Below are 22,218 nucleotides of genomic sequence, written 5' to 3' on the forward strand. Positions count from 1 at the left end.
AGATGGTGACTGCAGCCAGGAAATTAAAAGACGCTTGCTCCTTGGAAGAAAAGTTATGACCAACCTAGACAGCATATTAAAAAGCAGAGACATTACTTTGCCAACAAAGGTCCATCTAGTCAAAGCTATGGCTTTTCCAGTAGTCATGTATGGATGTGAGAGTTGGACTATAAATAAAGCTGAGCCCTGAAGAATTGATGCTTTTCAACTGTAGTGTTGGAGAAGACTCTTGAGAGTCCCTTGGACTGCAAGGAGATCCAACCAGTCCATCCTAAAGGAAATCAGTCCTGAATATTCATTGGAAGGACTGATGCTGAAGCTGAAACTCTTAAAACTTTGGCCACCTGATGTGAAGAATTGACTCATTTGAAAAGACCCTGATGCCTGGAATGATGAATTCGGGAGGAGAAGGGGCTGGCAGAGGGTGAGATGGTTAGATGGCATCACCAACTCAATGGACATGAGTTTGAGTAAATTCCGGGAGTTGGTGATGGACAGGTAAGCCTGGCATACTGCAGTCCATGATGTTACAAAGAATCGGACATGACTGAGTGACTGAACTGAACTGAGCTGAGATGAGCATAGTTTTACTCCATCCAAGTTACTTTCAATAATCTTAATAAAATACTTCTAGAATAAAAATAGCCCCTTAAGTTTTACTTATGTTTATGAGAGACAAGTACCCAGACTGACTGCCATTTAGGGTGACGGACTTGATAATGATGCAGCCACATATTCCACTTAACTGAGTAAACATCCTGATGCCGGGAACTCACATGTACATGAAACTTAGAAGCTTTCAGTGGTCTGAGGGGTAAAAGAGCATCTTATGAGACTAGCTGCAAGTTTGCAAGATGACCTAAGTAGTGTGAAATTGGCCAAGGTTTTGGATTTCATTTCCAGGTATTTAAGTCTGAATTTTTCCTAAACAGCCTTTGGGGATGGAACAAATCAGATCAATTGATCTTTGGAGACCTAAAGAAATTAAATTAGTCTGGAGTCAGTTACTGCACTAAACCATCTAGTAATTGAATTGCCCCTTGTAACTGATTGAAAACAGCCCTATTTGTAACAATATAGAGAGCTTTTGTAAAATAAGAGATCTGAGAGAAAAACACATCTTTTTATGACATGATGACAGAAATTGCACTTTTCTAACCTAATTGAATATGGTGTTATAAATATGTGACCTTAATGATTTCAAGTTTCCTTTCCCAGATTTACAGCTACTGTATGAGATACCCAAACAAAAATGCCTTTAGGACTGGATATGTATGCCTTATACCTCTAAACTCACAGTATTATTCCTTCTACATCTGCACAAGCTTTGTAGATACTCTAAAAGCCATTCTGGTTTTCTCACTCTCATTTTGTGAAGTTCTGTTGAGATACCTGAATGTGTCACATTCTTCACATGTAGCCTTACTCCCAGGGACAACATCACCCTTATTTGTAAAAGAAAACTAGTGTCATTAACAAAAGTAGAAGGTATTTTCATTAGATGTTTTGTACATATACCTACAATGGACAGCTAAGAAGTAAATCAAAAGTCCAAAAGGGTTTCTCAGTATAATCTGATTTATAGCTATTTAGTTCAGGGAGAGAATTATCTACTAGTGCCGTATAGTAAATATAGCTTACAGATAGTCTGTCAGTTGGTGTTTTCTTTTTTCTTTTTGGAGGAGTGAAGGGACATTTTCTAAGTGAAAGAAAGATAGTAAGTGAACGCATGGTATTACTTCTGAGAAAGGAGAGATGACTATGAAGATATTTGAATGTTCAAAATTAAGTTTCTTCTGTTAGGTTTTTTTGTTTTTATTTTGTACAAATAGAGTAAGTGGGAAAGGAATACGTTATATATAGTGCTGAATACTGACAGAGAAGGTAGAATAGACATTACCAGGCAACAGGAGAGAAAAGAGGAGTCAGGTATCTGATATGACAAACGCCAGATCTTTTTACTTGTCATTTTCAAATTTTCTTGATACTGTTTGACATTTATACTTCCAGTGTTTGGAATCATTTTGTCCAGTCTTCTAAAAAAAAAGAAAGTCATTGGAATTTTGATTGGGCTTGTGTTGAATTTGTATAATGATTTGGGGGAGAAAAATGATGTCTTTACAGTACTGAGACTTCTAGGAATACATCATATGTTTGTCTTTTTATGAAACTTATGTTCTTTAGAAGTTAGGGTGTTTTCAAGTCTGTAAGTCCTACACATTTTTTTCAGGCACATAGCTAGGTTTATTAGAATTACATTGTCCAGTTTAATAGCCAATGGCCACAGATGGTTAGTGAAGAAATGTGGCTATTCCATATTGAGAAGTACTGTAAGTACCAAAAAAACAAAAACAAAAAACAGACACTGATTGTCAGGATTTAGTGTGAAAAAAGATGGAAAATATCTCAACAGTAGTTTTAGGATACTGATAACATGCTGAAATAATATTTTGCAGATATATTGCATTAAATAAATTACTAAAATTAATCTCATCTGCTTTTTAAAACTTTGACAGCTAGACTATTTAAAATTACATATATGGCTCATGATAGCTTTCTTTTGTCTTGCATGTACTAGAAGGTTATTTTAGGGGTGGCTTATTTTTGAAAATAGAATTTTCTAGTCTATAAAAAGTTATTGATTCCTATATGTCATTGGCATCCTGCCATTTTACTGAACTTGGAAAACATTAGTTTTAATAATTTTTCTTTTTAGTCTCTTGAGTTTTCCACTTAGATCTCCATATCAACTGCAAAAATGACAATTTTATCTTTTTCCTTCTAATATTCATGCTTTTTACAATGTCTTTTTCTTGTTATATTACATTGATTAAAATTTCCAGAACACTATTAAAATGTAATTGTGATAGTTAGCATTTTTCTCTTGTTCTTGACTTATTTAGTAATGCCTCTAGTATTTTATCATTATATATGGTTTTCATTGGCTTTTGGTTTTGGATTGATATTCTTTATCATACTGAAGTAATACCTTTCCATGCCTAAATTAAGAACTTTTTGCTATTCTGAATGTTACTGAATTTAAATGCTCTTTTAACATGCATGGAGACAATTTGAATTATTTTTCTACTGTACATAACAATAGGATTAATTCTAGTCATATTGTCTATGGTGAGCCATCCTTCCATCCTTGTATTTCTGGAATACATCCTATCTGGATTCTGTTTTTCTTGTAATACATTGCTGAATTTAATTTACCCATATTTTATTAACACTTAAGACTTTTAGTATCAGTCTTCATAATAGAGATACATTTTGTTTCTTCTTCCTTGTCAGCTTTTAGTATCAGGTTTCTGCTAGTCTGAATGAACTGAAATATCTTCCTGCTTTTTATTGCTTGATCAGTTTAAATCCAAAGATGTGATCCTTTACAATCTTGTGCATAAACTCATCTGGAGAATTCTTGGGGTGAATTAAGTACCTTTAACTACTTTTTTGGTTTGTTCCATAGTTTATCAGTCAGATATGCATTTACTTCTATCCCATTTAATGCCTGTCTTGAGTTCTGCTTTGTCTAACCTTATATTGCTATACCTTAACATTTGTTGGTTTTATTTGCCTTTTAATTTTTAAAAATCTTTGTTCTAACAGCAAGAGACCTCTCTTCTCTTGCATCATTAAACAAATATCTTGACATTTCTTTCGTCAAGTGAAAAACAGCCTCCTCCTGATGCCATGTGTCTCTTGAGTTACTGATTCTCCCAGTTTTCTCCTCCTTCTTATAGTGAAGCTCCTTAAAAAGAGTTCTGTGCATTTTCTTCTCGGTTCTTCTCTTCCCTTTGTCTCTTCTACCCTGTCTTTTAGAGTTTCATCTACTACTCCACCAGTCCACCCATGTCCAGGTCACCAGTAAACTCCCCACTGCTAAGCTCAATGGTCACTTCTCAGTCCTATTTCACCTATTACTGGCGTTTGACATTGTCATTTATTCTCTCCCTTTTTCCTCTTTGCTTCCAAGACCTCTCACAATTTCTGGTTTTTATTCTACTCCACTGGCCATTCTTTCTCCATCCACTTCTCGGTTCTTCCCCTTGTCCTCTATCTGTAAGATAGTAATACGGTCCAGGCCTTAGTCCTTGGACTTCTTCTCTTCTCAGTCCACATCCCCGTCCTGAGTGATATGAGCAGTTAGTTTCCTGCTTTTAAATGCTGTTATATGCTGACTTCTGTCAAATTTACACCTCTGGTTCTGGTTTCCCTAGAGTCAAAGCTTTGGCTGTCTCTCTTCTTTTTCCCTCTCCCTTAAGGGTACCTCAAATCTCACACATCTATGACAGGATGCCCAATCACACACTTCTACATCTGTGCTTCTCTTACAGTTCCCTTCTCAGCTGCATCTTTCCCATTGCTCAGCCAAAAGACTGGGAGTCACCCTTCCTGGCTTGTCTTTATCTCTCACTTTCCCTTGTGGCTCAGCTGGTAAAGAATCTGCCTGCAATGTGGGAGGCCTGGGTTTGATACCTGGGTTGGGAAGATCCCGTGGAGAAAGGAAAGGTTACCCACTGCAGTATTCTGGTCTGGAGAATTCCATGGATTATATAATCCATGGGGTCGCAAAGAGTCAGACACGACTGAGAGACTTTCACTTCTACATCAGTTCAGTTCAGTTCAGTCGCTCAGTCGTGTCCGACTCTTTGCAACCCCATGAATCGCGGCACACCAGGCCTCCCTGTCCATCACCAACTCCCAGGGTTCACCCAGACTCACGTCCATCGAGTCAGTGATGCCATCCAGCCATCTCATCCTCTGTCGTCCCCTTCTCCTCCTGCCCCCAATCCCTCCCAGCATCAGAGTCTTTTCCAATGAGTCAACACTTCCCATGAGGTGGCCAAAGTACTGGAGTTTCAGCTTTAGCATCATTCCTTCCAAAGAAATCCCAGGGCTGATCTCCTTCAGAATGGACTGGTTGGGTCTCCCTGCAGTCCAAGGGACTCTCGAGAGTCTTCTCCAACACCACACGTCAAAAGCATCAATTCTTCAGCACTCAGCCTTCTTCACAGTCCAACTCTCACATCCATACATGACCACAGGAAAAACCATAGCCTTGACTAGATGGACCTTTGTTGGCAAAGTAATGTCTCTGCTTTTGAATATGTTATCTAGGTTGGACATAACTTTCCTTCCAAGGAGTAAGCGTCTCTTAATTACAGTTGACTAATTTTTCAAACTATATCCAGAGAAGTCCAACTACTTTTTACCATTCCTGCTGCTACCACTCCTAGATTTATCTAGGACTCTATCATCTGTTTTTCTGTTGATTTTTCTATGTCCATTCTTACTGCTCTTAAGTCAGCTTTCAGTTCACCAATCAGAATGATCTTTTAAGAAAAAAGTCAGATCACATCAGTCTTGCTCAGAACTCTCCAGTGACTCATCTTCCCGTTCACTGTAAAACTCAAAGTCCAGACAAGGCCTGAAAGGTTCCATAGAGTCTGATCCGGACCCTCCCAGTTATCTTTCTGAACTCATCTACCTTTGTCTTGCTTGTTTTTTTTTTTTTTTTTTTACATAGCCAGGTCCATCTCAGCCCCAGTTAGGGCCTTTATACTCACATATGCAGCCCCTATTGCTGATTGGTCCAGTGCTTTGCCTTTTGTTTCCTAGTATATCCCCAGAACCTGGAATAGTGCCTGGTACATAGTAAACACTCAAATATTTGTTGAGTAAATAATGATATGTATTTTTGTAAAATGTCATATAGAGTATGTGTATTTTTAAAAACTTGTCTGAAGGTCTTTGTGTTTTAATAGAAAAATTTTGTCTGCAAGTATTACAAGTATTACATGTATTCCTGCTGATATGTTTTGTTTTGTTTCTTTCTGTTTCTGCTGTTTGTTAAGTTCAGCTATTCGTTTTACCTTTTATTTTCTCTTCCTGTCTTTTGTTAAATTTATCCAGTCTTCCTCCTCTTTATTATGGTTAACATTCCATAGCCACCACGTGTTACAGTCAGTGGGCTATATAGTTGACACATTTTATTTCAGTTATACTTCAAAATAATTCTATAATAAAGAATGATTATCATTCCTATTCAGCTGAAGCTTAAAGAGATTAATACTTTATGCAAATTCACATAGTGTAATTTGTGACAGCTGAGCCTCACACCCAGGTTGGTTTGTCTGAAACCAAAGTCCTTTCTCTTATTCATTATATTTCTTTTAAATATGCTTTTAAATTCTGAAAGACTTAATTGTAAAATTGATGTTTCTATGTTATTGTTAGGAATGAAACTATATATTTTCTTTTCTTGTAAAATAGGAGATATTTGAAAGTGAAATGAAAGTGAAAGTCACGTCCGACTCTTGGTGACCCCATGGACTGTACAACCCATGGAATTCTCCAGGCCAGAATACTGGAGATATTTATTATGTGATTATTTCCTTGTAGTGCCCCTCCCTCAACCTATACTTTTGTTTTAAATAATCTGGGACTTAAAGTCCAGCTTCTTATTCATGTATCTTCTTCATCTTCTCTTTAAATTCTTTTTCTTAATGTAAGGATCAGAAATCCATCAACTGAAATCACTTCAATTTACTTCTAGTCCTATTCATTTCACTGTTTAATGTTCACTTCTGTTGTACTCATTACTGAAATTGTGTTCAGGCTATTCTCAGCTGTTGATAAATGTTGAGTAATTGGTTGAGGAAGGAGATATGGGTTATTCTCTTTATTAGTTCCTATATATCTGAGAGGATCCGTTGCCATTATCATAAACCTGACTAGGGTCACAGCTTTTTTCCTCAGAACTCTTTCAACCTTTCTTTGTTGTCTAGTTTTTAAATACTGTAGATAGGGTAAAAGCTGATGCTAAACCCACTGTGGGAAACTTTCCATTGTGGGAAAGTTGCCTTTTTTTTTCTGTCTGATAAAATATGCTTTTAGAAAGTTTTCTTTGAAATTCGGAAATTGTACCAGTATTTAACTGTAAATTTTTTTTTCATTAATATTTACAATATAATTGAGCCCTTCAATTTGAAAAATCAAGTTGTTTCTCATCTCAAGAAAAATTTTTTTCTCCTCTTCTGGCTTCTAATCTGTCTGCTCTATTCAGACATACTAAAATTCCTATTGTATATATGTTACATCAATCCCCTACTTCTCTTATCTATTGTTTAATAATTTTTATCTTTTTAACTGTTTACTCTGATACTGGAAGGATTTCTTATATGAATCTTCTAATATGTTGAGTCTGTTTTCCATGGCATCAGGTATTTTGTTTGCTCTCCTTATTGAGTTCTTTTAAAATGTGGTAGTTACTATATTGTTATTTTTCAAGTATACTTTTACATTTCCAAACTGTTTTCTTTTCATGTCTGCTAGTCCTGCTTTATCAATACAGGGTGTTCTTAAATCTCACTAAAAACTTGAAAGTACAGTTAGAGACTTAAAATACTTCTCCCTGTTGCCTGGAACAAGGCAGTTTCAAAAGAGATTGCTTGTTAACGTTTTTTAAAATTAGTTTTCTTCTTTTGGATTGCGGAGTATTTTTGTAATGTCCACTTATCTTTCTCTAGCTCATGTATAGAATGGAGTGTCTGTTTAGTGTTAGGAGCTGAGATTAATTGTGAATAAAACCATGTGAATCTATGAAATCTTTCAGGTGCAGACTGAAAAAGGGGTAATAATTTATAAATTTATTGTGAGTATGCCCATGTGGAAATATAATTATTCTGTTCGGGTTAGGAAGTTGTTGCAGATAGGAGGAGATAGCCTTGGAAAAGGGAGTTTTAACTTTACATTAACTTTGATCAAATTACCCTGTCTGCCTCAGTAGCTAGAAATCAGCAGCTCCCTCTCCATGCCCAATAAAGCAACCTCATGGCCCTTTTCCAGAGCCCGTGATGGTCACTGGCCCCACACCTTTCAGTGTACCAAAGCCACGGTGTGCAGCTGAGCACGTGCTGTTGTGGGATTCCTTCCTCAAAGCCTCCAGCAGTGTGAGAATCTGCTTCTCATCAGCTGCTCAAAGACCTGCCTCTATCATTGATTTCTGCTGCTCCAAGGTGGGGTTTAGGTTAAGCTCTGACAGAGGGCTTTTCATCTCTTCCCCACTGCACACACCCTCACTGCCCCCAGGTACCCTTCCTCCGTATAGAGCAGCGAACTCGAGCTGTTTGGTGCTCCCTTCACGTCCTTTCCTGTGACTGACATGTCAGTTTGCAGCTGGCACGCCACCGTGTTTTCTCAGTCATGTCAGGGGGGGCAGAGAATTAAATACATAGGCTTATCTCACCTTAGTGGTTCAGGATTCATATTGAGAGTCTCTATAAAATATGTTTAAAACTCCCTGGCATTGAACAAAACTTTCAAACACATGAAATTTGGACACAAGCCCAATGGGAAATCAGGTCCTTTTGCTCAGAGCTCAAATACTCTCTATTAGTTTAGCCAAAGAAGAAAACTTCTGGAAACAAGGTTGCAAATTTGATATTCTGAAAATTTATAGTTTTATCTATATCAGGCAATGGAGCATCAATTATTTTTTGGCAGATCTGCTAAAGACGTTCACAGGAAATAAGGACTTCTGGTGCCAGAAAGAAAGTAGTGTTGGTTCTAACATAGCTCTAAGCTGGCTTGTGGAGTTTCTGAGGCAGTAAAGTTTTCATAAGAGCTGTGTGGGGTAAGTGGGGCCCATCTCTAATATGGTAAATAGCTTAGAACAGGGGTTTGAAAACCCTATTGTCTTCCACCTGTTTGGTATAGCCCTCAAGATAAGAATGGTCTTTACATTTTAAATGGTTGAAAAAGTTATAAAAATAACATTTTGTGACATGTAATAATATAAAATTAAAATTCATTGTCTATAAATTTTTATTAAAGGACAATCACGTTTTTCAATTTATGTATTTTAATTTATGTATATGTGGTTGCTTTCGGGCTACAATGACAGAGCTGTGTATATATGACAGAGATCCTAAGGCCTACAAAGCTTAACATATTTCCCATCTGGCTTTTACAGAGAAAATTTGCTGATCCCAGGCTTAGAGCTGTAAGGGCCTGAGGAAATGATGGCAGCAAGGAAAACTCTTACCCAGAAATTTTACCTTCTTAGAATGATATTTGAAATGAAGAAACTCAGAATTTCATTTCGAGGCCCATGTGGTGATGCTAGTTGACAAAGCTGGTGAGAGGTGATCTCTGCCAGGACTTTCTCCTCCCTGTCTTTACAGTGGTACTTTTTGAGACATGTTCTTGGGGTCATTTTAGCACCTGTAGTTCAAGCCAGAAGAAAGACAGCAGAGCAGGAGGACAAAGTGACAACCTGGAGATGCATACTTTTAAAAAGTATCTATACATTTTAATATCTATGCCACTTTTATATATCTTGTCTTATGCCTCAGAAATTATGAATAATTGAAAAATAGGTTGTAATTTTTTTTTCTCTTTCAGAGTACTAGAAACTTGCAGGGCCTTTAGAAAACAGTATAAAAGGCATTTGGGAAAGTAAGTGTTAGAAAAGCTTCTAAGACACAATCCAGTTTATTATTAAGGAAGTAGAAAATACTTTTCCCAATGTTTCCCAAACTTGCATTATAAAATGGAAAAATAATGATATTTTAAATGTGTAAAAATCCAGGGCTCCAACTTTAAATAAGTCAAATGTGAGTCTCCACCTCTCAGAATCCTCCTCTCCCCAGACAGACTCTGTTCTCATTTGAAGGGTATGTGTGTGTGTATACCTACATGTACCTTAAAGGTAAAATCCTACTTGAGTTCATACTAATCCTTTCCACTTCTATTCAGAATGATAAGGTTTTTACTGAACCTCTCTGACCTTACACCTATATCTCTTTTCATTCATGCTGAGCCTCTAGTTCTCAGTGACACCAGGAATTATGATAGAATATTCTGTCATTGCTCCTTTGCTTTATCCCACAGCATATAGAAGTATAGCAATCTCAGAACATGTATGTCTAGATATCTCCAACAATGTGACAACTAAAAACAGTTAAAAATCTTTTTATGGCTATTTTTGTCCTTAGTGTAGATTCTACTAGAGTGTATTTGGGTTTTGTTTTGGTTTTTTTTTTTTTTTTTGCCTTTGAATATGCCATGTGCTCTAGATTTGTCTTGAAATCATGTAAATCATTTCTTAAATAACCATATAAGAAAATTATGCTTTTTTCAATTCCAAAAAAGAAAAAATACAATAAAACATGAACTTAAATGTGTATCATTAGGTTGGTGTTATGACTACCAAAACAAAAACACTCTAGTAGAATCTACACTAAAGACAAAAAGAACCACAAAAAGATTTTTAACTATTTTTAGTTTCCCTATCATTATACCAATGAGGCAAGTGGGACCTAGAGAGTGATCTGCCAGATCACAGAATTCGTCAGTACAAGATTTGGGGTTAGAACTCAGGGTTCTTTGCAACTAGTACTGGACTTTTTCAAAATGACTCTTTAAAATTTTTACTTCTATTTATATATTTGTAGGTTCATAAATTGTTAGAGCCATAATAGATCTTAGAGATCATCTATCCAGCCCACCATTTCCCTGCCATACCTTCATTTAATGGGAGAAGGCAGAGACCAGATACAGATAAGGAATCTGATTACATGGCTTCTTATTAAAGAAACTTCTTTTCCATCATCTCCAATGAAGACAGAGTTAGTGTAAGAGACTGTATGTATAAAATGAAAGTTATTTTGTTTGGTAACCAGGTTAAAGCCTGCTTTTAAATAAAATCTATTAATGTAGTAAATTGAAATAGTCTGATGACAATAACCACAGAAAGGAAGGGATGACTTTTAACAGAATGATAAGAAGTTACAACAAAACTCTCTTAACTAGCAAGCTATGTTCCTGCATTTAAAATGTTACTCATTTATTCACAGCTTCTAAGAGGAAACATTTATATTACAAAACAGTGTCAAACAAACCAGTGAATGTGATAGAGTACCAAAGTTATTCACAGTTGATTCATGGTCATAATTTATCCTCCTTTTTTCTTGCTTGTGTCTTTCTATCTGTACAAAGGATATTTGTTCCCTGCCTCACAATTTACTAAAGTTTATTTTTAGAGGCTGCATAATCTGTACTTTGCTTGGGACCTTGGTTCTAGTCACAAAGGTTAGACTCAGGGAACTATTTTTTCCCCCACAGTGGTACAGTTTACTTAAGTTGCTAATAATGATATAAAACCAGAAATGCAGATTACTATTGAAAAGAAAAATTAGTAAGATTAAGTCAAATAAATAAAAATAAACTAAAATCTGAAAGAGCTTTTAAAAAGATTAGAATTACTTTGTTTTTCCAAAATATATTGTGTGTATTTCTGTTCTCAAATTAAAATTAATGATTTATAATACATCTTCAATTATATTATCTAAAGTTTTCATTTATTAAGTACTTTGTGGAAGCAACAAATATTGATATATTATCTAATGGTAATTTATAACATTATCTGCATAAATCTTCAGAAGAATATTGTGACAAGCAGTTATTTATAAAGGCTCAGTAAGACATGATATAAACATGAGAAAACTGATGATCAAGGATAACGTTAAATATTTTGTTTCCTATAAATTAGATTTGATTTTAATGAATCTGACATTTTATCCCTGAATGTAGCTTTTTTCCAGTTTATATTTAGAAAAAGAGAAAGTTACAATGTAAATTGAAATAACATTTAATTTTTACTTAATTTTCTGTGTGACATATATATTATAGGATGGTTTAAATGAAGCATAGCATGTTATAGCAACTAGAAGTCTCAATTTAATTTAAAATGATTGTGATTATGTAGCCAGCTTTAGAAATATGATTTTGAAACTTAATAGTTTTAATTTTGTTACCTATAAACATTTACTGAGCACTTATTATATGCCAAATGCCAATATAAACTCTGTGTGTTTAATTCATTCAATCTTTTTTTTTAAGTTATATTATTTTGTTTATTCTTTGAGTTCAGTCTAGTATTGACTTAATTAAATATACCAAGTCCTTCACATCTCTGTTACGACCACACATGTAAAAGATAATTGGCGAGAAGTTTCCAGTGAATAGAAAATGAATTACCTGCACGACTTACCAAAGTGAAATGAGTAACAAGGATGACTAATGTCTAAAGCCTGTATCACATAATCCTAGTGAGATTTAAAAACTTTTTTAATTGAAGGCTAATTGCTTTACAGAATTTTGTGGTTTTCTGTCATACATCAATAAGAATCAGCCATAGGCACACCCATGTCCCTCCCTCTCAGACCTCCCTCCCATTAGAATTAATTATTAATAGTAATAATTAGTAAAACCTAATATCCTCATGCTGCAGATGAGAAAACTGAGGCACAGAGAAGTGAAGTGATTTGCCCAAAGGCACACAGAACAAGTGGCAGGACTGGGATCTGAGCTAAGCAGGTTCCAGTACCTACTACACTAGGGTGGTGGTTCTCCAAGTGTGAGCTCCATGTCAGCAGCATCAGTGTTACCTGAAAACACACTGCGAGTCATATTCTCAGGCCATACTTTGACTTACTAAATCAAAGACTCGAGGGTGGGGTCCATAAATCTGTGTTTTGGCCAGCCCTCTGGGTAATTTTGATGAACACTGTCTTAGTCTGGTTGGGCTACTATAACAAAAATGCCATAGACTGTGAGAGATTTAAACAACAGACATTTATTTCTCACAGTTCTGGAAGCTGGGGAGTCTAAGATCAATGAGCTGGCAGATTTCAGTTTTTCATGAGGACCTGCTTTCTGCTTCATAGACAGCTATCTTCTCACTGTGTCCTCACATGGCTGAGGAAAAGAAAGCTAAAGCAAACTCTTCTTTCTCTTCTTATAAGGGTACTAATCCCATCATGAGGGCTTCACCCTTAAGACATAATTGTCTACTAAAGGATGCACATCCTAAAATCATCACCATGGGGATTAAGATTTCAACAAGAATTTGGGGGACATAAACAGTTCATAAGACACTAAAGTTTGAGAACCACTACTGAGAAGGCAATGGCACCCCGCTCCAGTACTCTTGCCTGGAAACTCCCATGGATGGAGGAGGCTGGTGGGCTGCAGTCCATGGGGTCGCTGAGGGTCGGACACGACTGAGCGACTTCACTTTCACTTTTCACTTTCATGCATTGGAGAAGGAAATGGCAACCCACTCCAGTGTTCTTGCCTGGAGAATCCCAGGGACAGGGGAGCCTGGTGGGCTGCCATCTCTGTGGTCGCACAGAGTCGGACACAACTGAAGCGACTTAGCAGCAGCAGCCTAGATAAATCATTGTTCTCTCCCTCAATCAGAGGCCAACAATGTAGTGGTAGAGATGATCATGCAAACACATAATTGCCATCCATCTAGTAAATGCATTTAAAGAGGAATATATTAGGTATAGCAGTGGTGCAAAGAAGAGTGTGAAGGAAAAGGAAGATTTTGCTTTTTGAGCATTAAGAAATTTGTACTGAAGTTTCAGAGACAGAGGACTGGCAGTCAACTCAATACTGATGACAGTATGTTGGTTTTGCTTATCTGGAGTTTGAACAAATAGTTCAGATGACTTCCAGTATTTCTGGAGCATTTTTGCAGAATCAACATAATAACTGAAGCTATCCTATTATCTTGCCTACCTTCTGGCTATGATTGTGTCTCTCACATGTATATTATTCTTTGAATTGATGCTTACGTATTAGTCCGAAGAGATCTCTTAAAGATACCTAAGATAATGATGTATTCTTTTTTCCTAGAAAAATCAGTTAGTGTTAGATATTGGAAATTCAACCTTCAATAATGTTACCCATTTTATTTATCTATTAAAATCCAAACTAACTACTGTCTCTTGCTTTGGGATATAACAGAACTGAGCATTACAAGGCACTGTCCTAGCTTGTAATACCTAAATCACTTAACTCATTAAATGAGTCATCCCTTATTTTTCAGAGCACAGTAGTCTAGAAATGCTCACAATAGTCTTCCAGGCTAAACAGATTCTTTGCACTTTTCATCCTACTGGAAACAGGGATTAGACATAAAGTAAACAACATGGGCTGTCTATTCTTTGTAACATCTTCGAAGAGATGGCCCTGATTTGCACCACTGTTTTCAATCACTTAAAAGGCAATAATTTAATTATGCCATCCTTTATATAAGAACTGCCATTGCTTTCAGTTCACTTCCAGGCCTGACACAAATAAATCACTTCAATAAAATCCTTTTTTTCCTCCCTCTTAGAGATGAGAATAAGTAATGATACCAGTGATTTGCCAAGGAAAAAATGAATATAATATACTTCTTATAGAGAGGCAAAATATTTCACAAAGCCACAGTTTATTATTTAAACAATTTTTCTTGGGTGTATGTGAAAAAGGTTTAAATAATTTTATATTAGGGCATTTTTAGAGAAGCAGATACTACACTCTGTTTTTGAACTTAAATGCTGAGAGAGAGCAGTCTAAATGCCTAGGATGGGCAGTGGAATACACCTTAGAAATACATCATCCGTGATTTCAGCCCATTGATGATCAAGCCTTTCTGACTTTACAAAGAGAAGATGTCTTCCAGGGTATCTGAAGCAAGTTCTTTTCTCATGTGAAGATAACTAATTCTTTCCTAAATTCATTTTAAATAATATGACACATGGCTTAGATTAAAAGCTTGAATTAGATTAATCAGCTTGAATATTATAGTTGTCATTTTATTAAAATTTGCACATCTCAATTGACTTTTTTCTTAATTACCCAAGTTACCCAGAAAGACAGTCATGCTCTAATATTATAATGAATTAAGACCTTGAGTAAGTGACTCAGCAATTGTCATATACTCTATGCACTTACTGGTTTTATTAGTAAACACCGAGTCTTTGTATGGCTAATGATATTTTGAACTATGGGCCAGTATTTCATCAGATGTTCAATTAGTGCCATTCATATCAGGTGAGTGTTGTGTTCATTAGCTGATAAAGTCACAGGACTGCAGCTCCTTGTGGTAAATTCATTATTTTTTTTAACGTCCTTAATCTCTATATTCTTATGGTTATATTTTATAGCTCCTTGTTCATGTTTGCCCCTAATTTTGTAGAATTTCGGGGGACTGTCCCTATCCTGTCCTATTTGTTTCCTTGTATTTATTAGAAACAAATACAAAGTTTCTTATATTTGTATGCTTGAGGTCATGTTTCTGAGCCATCTACAATGAAATGTGCATGTTTTGAATGTTGTCTGCCTCTGAAGTGGTGGGTTTTTGACTGAGAAAATGGTTTTACTGACTAGTACATCATTTTTAAGACTCCTCTCCTCTGATTACTTAACTTTTTGGTTTACTCACCATGTGTCATTCTCTAACCTAGGGAAAGTGTGGAGAGCCTGATTCAAAAGCATTCCTATGCCCGCTCACCCATCCGTACCTATGGAGGAGAAGAGGATGTGCTGGGGGATGAGGTTCAGACAACACAAAATCGAGGTAAGACTGCTTCCAGGCTATGCAACTGCTAGGAGCAAGAGTGCCCAATGGAGAACAAAGACAGGGAGGTGATGAGACTTCTAGTCCTCAAGGGAGAGATGGCCCCAAAGTATTTTAGGAACCTCTTCAGGAAGGGACAGCCTGAGGCTGATCATTATTTTGCCTCTACCTCTTAAGTGATTATGTTGCCTGAAGCTTTCCTGTGGCTTGTTTTCCAGTAAAAGGACACTGAGCCTCTGAGTCAGGGCTTAGGAGTTATTTCTCTGTTATCTACTACCAAAGAACTAGTGGATATGAGGGGTAGTTCCTTAATCTTTCTGAATCTGTTTTACAATCTGAAAATCAGGGAATATATCTGTTTTACTTATATCAGGAATATCTTATTAGGATCAATAATTAGAATGGAAAATATTTAAAAAATGAAGATTCTCTTAGTGGAGCGTATTGTGTAGAGGTGGTGTCCTGGGTGGTGAGAGTCCGGGAATATTAAAAAGTTGCTCTGTTGCATATGTTAAGGGAGGAGCTCTTTGTATCTGGGAGTTCAGACAAAAGAGACTAGAGGGTGCCTGGGCACAGGGATGTTTGTATAGGGAGAGTCTTATATGGACATATTTTTATGTCCATGATAAGTAATAGCATAAACAGACAAAACATATGACATCTCTTGTAAATAAATCCAAATGAGCTACTAGTAATTATTCAGTTGGAAAATTCACTGTCAACCTTTGTTTAAACTTCTGGATATTGTGATATAAGAAAAACTTACTCTTGCAACTTGTTAATTAGCTAATAAAAAATTATGGAAACTAAGCTGTTATTCCTCATAGTCTGTAATGATGTGCATGTGTGCTCAGGCTTTGAATGTTTGTTAGTCCCTCAGTCATGTCCAACTCTTTGTGACCCCATGGATTACATACAGCCCATCAGGCTCCTCTGTCCATGGGATTTTCCAGGCAAGAATACTGGAGTGGGTTGCCATTTCCTACTCCAGGGCATCTTCCCTACCCAGGGATCAAACACACATTTCTTGTATCTCCTACATTGGCAGACAGATTCTTTATCACTGCATCACCTGGAAGCCCCCCTACTATATACTAAGTATATGATAATACAATATGCACATATATTTTATATTGTGATAATTTGTTATTTTCTATTGATGTGGCTTCTAATCTTGGTCAGTACTATGCTATTTTCTTAAACACAGTATTTTGTTTTTAAAACATGGTAACATGTTTTTATATCTGGTAGGGGAAATCTATGCTTGTTATAATTAAAAATATTTTAATATTCTAAACATTATTTGTCCTGATAATTTTGCAAATTGAACGTGGAAAAAAGTTTGGCATCTCACTGGTTTTTAAAGTTAAGGTGTTAGTCACACAGTTGTATTTGACTCTTTGTGACCCTATGGACTGTAACCCACCAGGCTCCTCTGTCCATGGAATTCCCCAGGCAAGAATACTGGAATGGGTTGCCATTTCCTTCTCCAGGGGATCTTCCCAACCCAGGGATTGAACTCAGGTCACCTGTATTGCAGACAGATTCTTTACCATCTGAGCCACCAGGGAAGCCATTCATTGGCTTTATACTAAACCAATACATTAATTTGGGAATAAATGAATTTTAAAAAGGCATTTTATTTTTCATCCCAGAATATGGCATGTGTCTCCAATTATTAAAACCTTTCCTTCCATCTTTCAGTAGTTGTGTGAAAAACTTCTAGTAAGTATCATGCATTTTTTTAGAGTAATTTCTAAGTATTTTTTGTTTATTTTTGGTGTTTATTACTCCCACATTTCAACTTCTGGGTATAGCTGGCACATTAAAATATGTTTGATTTTTGTGTATCTGTCTTAAATATAATCAACATAGTAAATGTTCTCATTATTTCAAAAATAAAAGGGTTATAGAAGCTAAAAAAAAAAAAAAGAAGAAAAGAAAAACACTCTTGTGGGTTTTCACAATGGCTTTGGCAACCAGGTAGCTTTGTTGAAGCTTGTTTGTCCAGCCTTACAGGGATGCTGGAGGTTAAGACAGTGATAAGCTATTTGAACTTCTTTAAAGGGAATCAGGTCATTATCTTAAGGCAGGGTGCTAGCACTGTAGCCACTCTCAGAGTATGCAGGCAATCTAATGAGTAAATCTTTTTCTATTTATCAAGTTCTCTCTTCCATATATGGTATAAATGATATCCTCTTGTGTGGAAAGGTAGAGATGCCTCTTGATTGAACTGTTTCTCTTTTAAAACTGTAGATCTATATCTATATATTTTTTTAAATTGATGCTTACAGATAATGTAATTCTTGATTTGCATGTTGAAGTACAGTTTTTGTCTAATGAGATTTTTTTTTTTTCCTTTCAGGATCAGCCTTTACAACATCTGATAATTTGTCTCTTAGCTCCTGGGTATCGTCTTCATCCAGTTTTCCTGCATTTCAGCACCCACAGTCCCTGACTGCTCTCGGCACCAGCACGGCATCCATAGCAACACCCATTCCTCACCCCATACAGGGCTCTCTGCCACCATACAGCCGACTTGGGATGCCTCTGACCCCATCAGCCATTGCCAGCTCCATGCAGGGGAGTGGCCCGACATTCCCCTCATTCCACATGCCGCGGTATCACCACTACTTTCAGCAGGGTCCCTATGCTGCTATCCAAGGACTGCGCCATTCCTCTGCTGTGATGACGCCGTTTGTATGACTCTTCTAAAAGGAGAGTCCAGATCCAGAATGTGCAGATGGGTATGCAAATATAGGACAGGGGTGGTGGGTGGGATGTGGGGTGTTGGAGCAGGGGCTCTCCAGGAGACATGGGACCTATGAAAGAGGAGAGCTGGACTCAACAATAAAACCTACCACTGAGGGAAAGCACCATGGACCAGGCTTCATCTGTAGCTGGGGGACAGCTTTTGAGTTTGAGAGAGAATCAGTGTAAAGTTCTTAGCTAGCCTAAGTCCTGGAACTGAAAGGATATCAATCTACCCAGAAAGTTTAATAATACAAAGCAGATGAATCTTAAGGTGCATTATTCCTAGTGGTTAAAAATGCTGTGTCAATGCAGTAATGTATAAAGTCAACATGTATAGGTTTTCTTTCCAGTTTCCACAGGTTAAAAGAATCTTCAAAGGGGCAATACTGTATAACATACTGACCATAATGCATAATGACTAACTTAAGTCAATTCTGTCTGTGGAAACGAGAGCCAATAGAGAAGTATTTATAGTGCTGTAGCTCAAGCATGTTTCGTTTTCCTTTGTGTTAGTTTGCTGGGGAAGGAGCTGAGATGATGCTAATGCATCCTATTTTGTGGATGAGTAGGTGGTAATGACTTCACAAAGTTCTTTCTGTAATACCAAAGGGCCAGTACCTGACAAGTTCTTTTTCACAGTCTTGTCTTCTTTCTTCCTAATTCTGTTTCTTGCAATTATTTGCCATTTATGTAGGAAAAATTTTCCATATTCAATTGTGAAATAAGAGGCTCTGTTTGTTACATTGTAAAACTGAGGTTTTCTTTTTCTAGGCTGCATTGTAAATACACTGCTTACTTATTCACTGAGGGACACTCAAAGTCTCTACACCTTGACATGTGAGACTTTGTTTCACTTAACAGCTATAATAAAAAGATGGTTGCCCTATTCTGAAAGGAATTTTTCTGCCGTGAGTACCAAAGTCCCTTTCATTTTTACTTCAGCTTTGAGAGAACTTCGTTTGTTGTTGTTTAATCACTAAGTTGTATCTGACTCTTTTGTGACCCTCATAGGCTGTACCCTACCAGGCTCCTCTGTCCATGGAATTTTCCAGGCAAGAATACTGGAGTGGGTTGTCATTTCCTTCTCCAGGGCATCTTCCCAACCCAGGGATCAAACCCGCATCTCCTGCATTGCAGGCAGATTCTTTTCCCTGAGCCACCAGGGAAGCCCCTTGGAAAACCTTATGGATGTTAAAATGCACCAGATCAAATTCTCATTTTCAATAAATCTGCTTTGTTGTTTGATCAGCCACTGCCGCTGACTGACAAGGCTTATGAATGACCATTCTCAATGCCCATATAGCCACTACTTAACCACTTAACCTACGGTCATGAATAGTTATATGTTCATATATCTGATTGGTTCCTTTTTCTCACTGTGTTACATTCAGTGACTCAGTCATTCTTCTAGGTCCATAAATATGAAATTGCATGTTAACACGATGATACCCTGACTGAAACGTTAAAAGTGCTTATAAGTAAATCTAAAGAATTTATCCACTTTATTTTCAACTCTTGCTATCTTCTTAAGGCTTATTTTGATATTTATAATAGTTTAACTATATCATAGTTATGCTTGTATTATTTTTGAGCCATATATATGTAGGCATTTACAATCAGGGCAGTATATTTGGCATTTTGCAACAGTTCATTTCCCTAATAACAAAGGTTTAATGAAGTTTGTGGTCCTTCAGCTGTAGATATAATGCACTCTAGATACAAGATTTAACCTGTCTTCTTCACAAAGTTCCCCAATACTCTTTTTTTTAATGTAATATCCATTCTACTTTGTTCTAACTATGAAAGTATTGAATCTGTTCAAAGAGATGGGAAATCTTGCTGCTGAGTAGAAGTGTATTTGAAAGTGAAATGTAATATATTTATCGTATCACACTCGGGGTTTTCTTTGGTTGTTTTAATGTTAGGCTTTTCCATATCAAATGCCTTTCCTGGGCATTTCCAGCCTATGAAACAAGGTATAATTGGCACAGCCTGTCTAACTGATGCTATTGTTGGACCTTGCAATTGCCTTTCTCCACTGTATCCCAAGGTTTATTTATGAAGCTGCATTAACTGAACATCTCAAAGTCCCATGGCAGACACTGAAGCTTGTTTCTAACTTCCTGCACATTATGCTATAGTATTCACAGGTAGTTTACTTTCAAACATAGCTCAGATGTGCATTTCTTTAAAAATTTAGTTATGCATAATGTTTAAAGTAAATATCCACAGACTTTAGGATAAGGATTTACTATTTAATAGGTGGCCTGTTTGTCAGTGCTTTTAACATAGAGTACTACTACTTAAAGCAGGAATAACAAAAGTGACTGCTATTTTATATGATGCTACTTAACACTCTAATAAATGACTGGTCTACTAAAGTGAACCCATACCTGAATTTTCTTTTCAAGGAGAATGAAAGGATCGTTTTAATACTATTTTGACATTTTTTCCCAACTGGTGTGTCTCAAAGTAGGTTTATATGTTTTTATTAAATACTGTTTTATGATAGTAAGCCCTGAATTTATAACTTTATTTTGTAATCAATCAATATAAGACTAAAAATAAGTAGCATACTAGAAAAAAGCAGAGACAAAGACACCAAAGCATGCTCTTGGAAAATCACACCTGAAATTCTAAATCAGATACTTAAAAAAAAAAGTATTTAGCATTATTTGAACAAGAAAGTAAAAGCACAAGTGAAATGGAGCTTAACCTGATCAGTCACTAGTCATGGGAACTAGGGATAGATGTTTGCCCCACAAGGGTCCTTCTGAGCTATTCTATTTATTATTTAACTCTTTGGGTATTTAACATTTAAAACTCTATAAAGCCTGTTTTATCAAAAGCAATTGCAAGAACTAGATAATTAGTGAGAAAGGCAATTGAATGGTAAAGAGCATGATTTATGGTATATTTGGAATAAATTCAGGGTTCCCCCCAGCTATATTATGGTATCAAAAAGCTTGGGTAATGTGTAGTGCTGCTAAAAAGCAGCTCTGCCTGAATGGCTTTATCTAACCCCAAAGAATTAATACATAACTTAGTAGATTCTACATATGTGATATGTTTTTAAAATATTTATCAATAATTCTGAGTAAGCTCTTCATTTCTCTTACTTAGTAAATCTAACCCCTGCCCCTTGCCTACCGTTGGCAGTATAAAGGTAAGCCTATCCAGTTTGTGTCTAACATAACACAAATTATTAGGTAACAAGGTCTACATTAATGAAGTTGTATTACACTGCGGAATTATAGGAATGGTATATTGTCTGAAAGGTCAACCATCATTTCTAGTAGGTGGGCACAGAGTAGGAGATGTTAGGCTTCCTGATGACGATGTCTCATCTAGTAAATACCCTGTGCAGGAGTCACACTGACTTGTGAGATATTCCAAAACCATCTCCCTCCACTATTATCCGTATCTTTGTCATTGCACTTCTCTAGTCACAGTACCCATCCTGGGGGGTAAAATGGAAACCCCAAAAGCCCAAGAATAGTAAGTATCCTTAGCAGCAAAGCATCTGCCTATTCATACAGACTAAAAATTTTTCACAGAGATATTAGGATATTTATCCCAGTTCTGGATTTCACATTAGCTTTTCAGGCTGTCCTGCTTATATTTAAGTTGAATAATATTAAGAAAAATGAACTTCAAATAAAACAAACAGTGACTTGACCACCCCATTGAAAACATGGTCAAACTCAAACCATGACTTAGTAACTAAAGTTCAAAATGTCAGTTGTATAATGTGCAGGATCAAATATTACAAGAAAAACAACATTTTTACTCAATTGCATTGACTAAAGAAAACTTTTCATTATTAAATGTGTATGAATTGATAATTACTACAAACAAAACAATATCATACTCTACATCTAGACTGGACAGAAATAAAGCACTGGACAGAAAAGAGTTTCAGCTGCCTCCCTTAGAGAGCTGGGCTTGGGTGGATACATTTTATACATTTTTGTATTATTTTAGAATAAGGATTTTTATGTAAACAAGCAAAGGGAAGGTTAAAACGTTTAAAATTTTAGGAA

General features: G+C 36.4%; 1 protein-coding gene across 1 annotated transcript in view; it reads left to right on the plus strand.

Moving 5' to 3' along the window:
• TBX20 (T-box transcription factor 20) overlaps positions 1-18,323 on the plus strand; it is a 43,111-nt gene extending 24,788 nt beyond the window's left edge. The window contains exons 7-8 of the mRNA NM_001192237.1: positions 15,309-15,421; positions 17,787-18,323. Of these exons, the coding sequence (NP_001179166.1) occupies positions 15,309-15,421; positions 17,787-18,127 (454 nt within the window). The 3' untranslated portion in view covers positions 18,128-18,323. The remainder of the gene's footprint in view (positions 1-15,308; positions 15,422-17,786) is intronic.
• Positions 18,324-22,218: the final 3,895 nt, after the last annotated feature.

Source organism: Bos taurus, chromosome 4 (assembly GCF_002263795.3).
Source record: "Bos taurus isolate L1 Dominette 01449 registration number 42190680 breed Hereford chromosome 4, ARS-UCD2.0, whole genome shotgun sequence".
Classification (NCBI taxonomy): Eukaryota; Metazoa; Chordata; class Mammalia; order Artiodactyla; family Bovidae; genus Bos; species Bos taurus.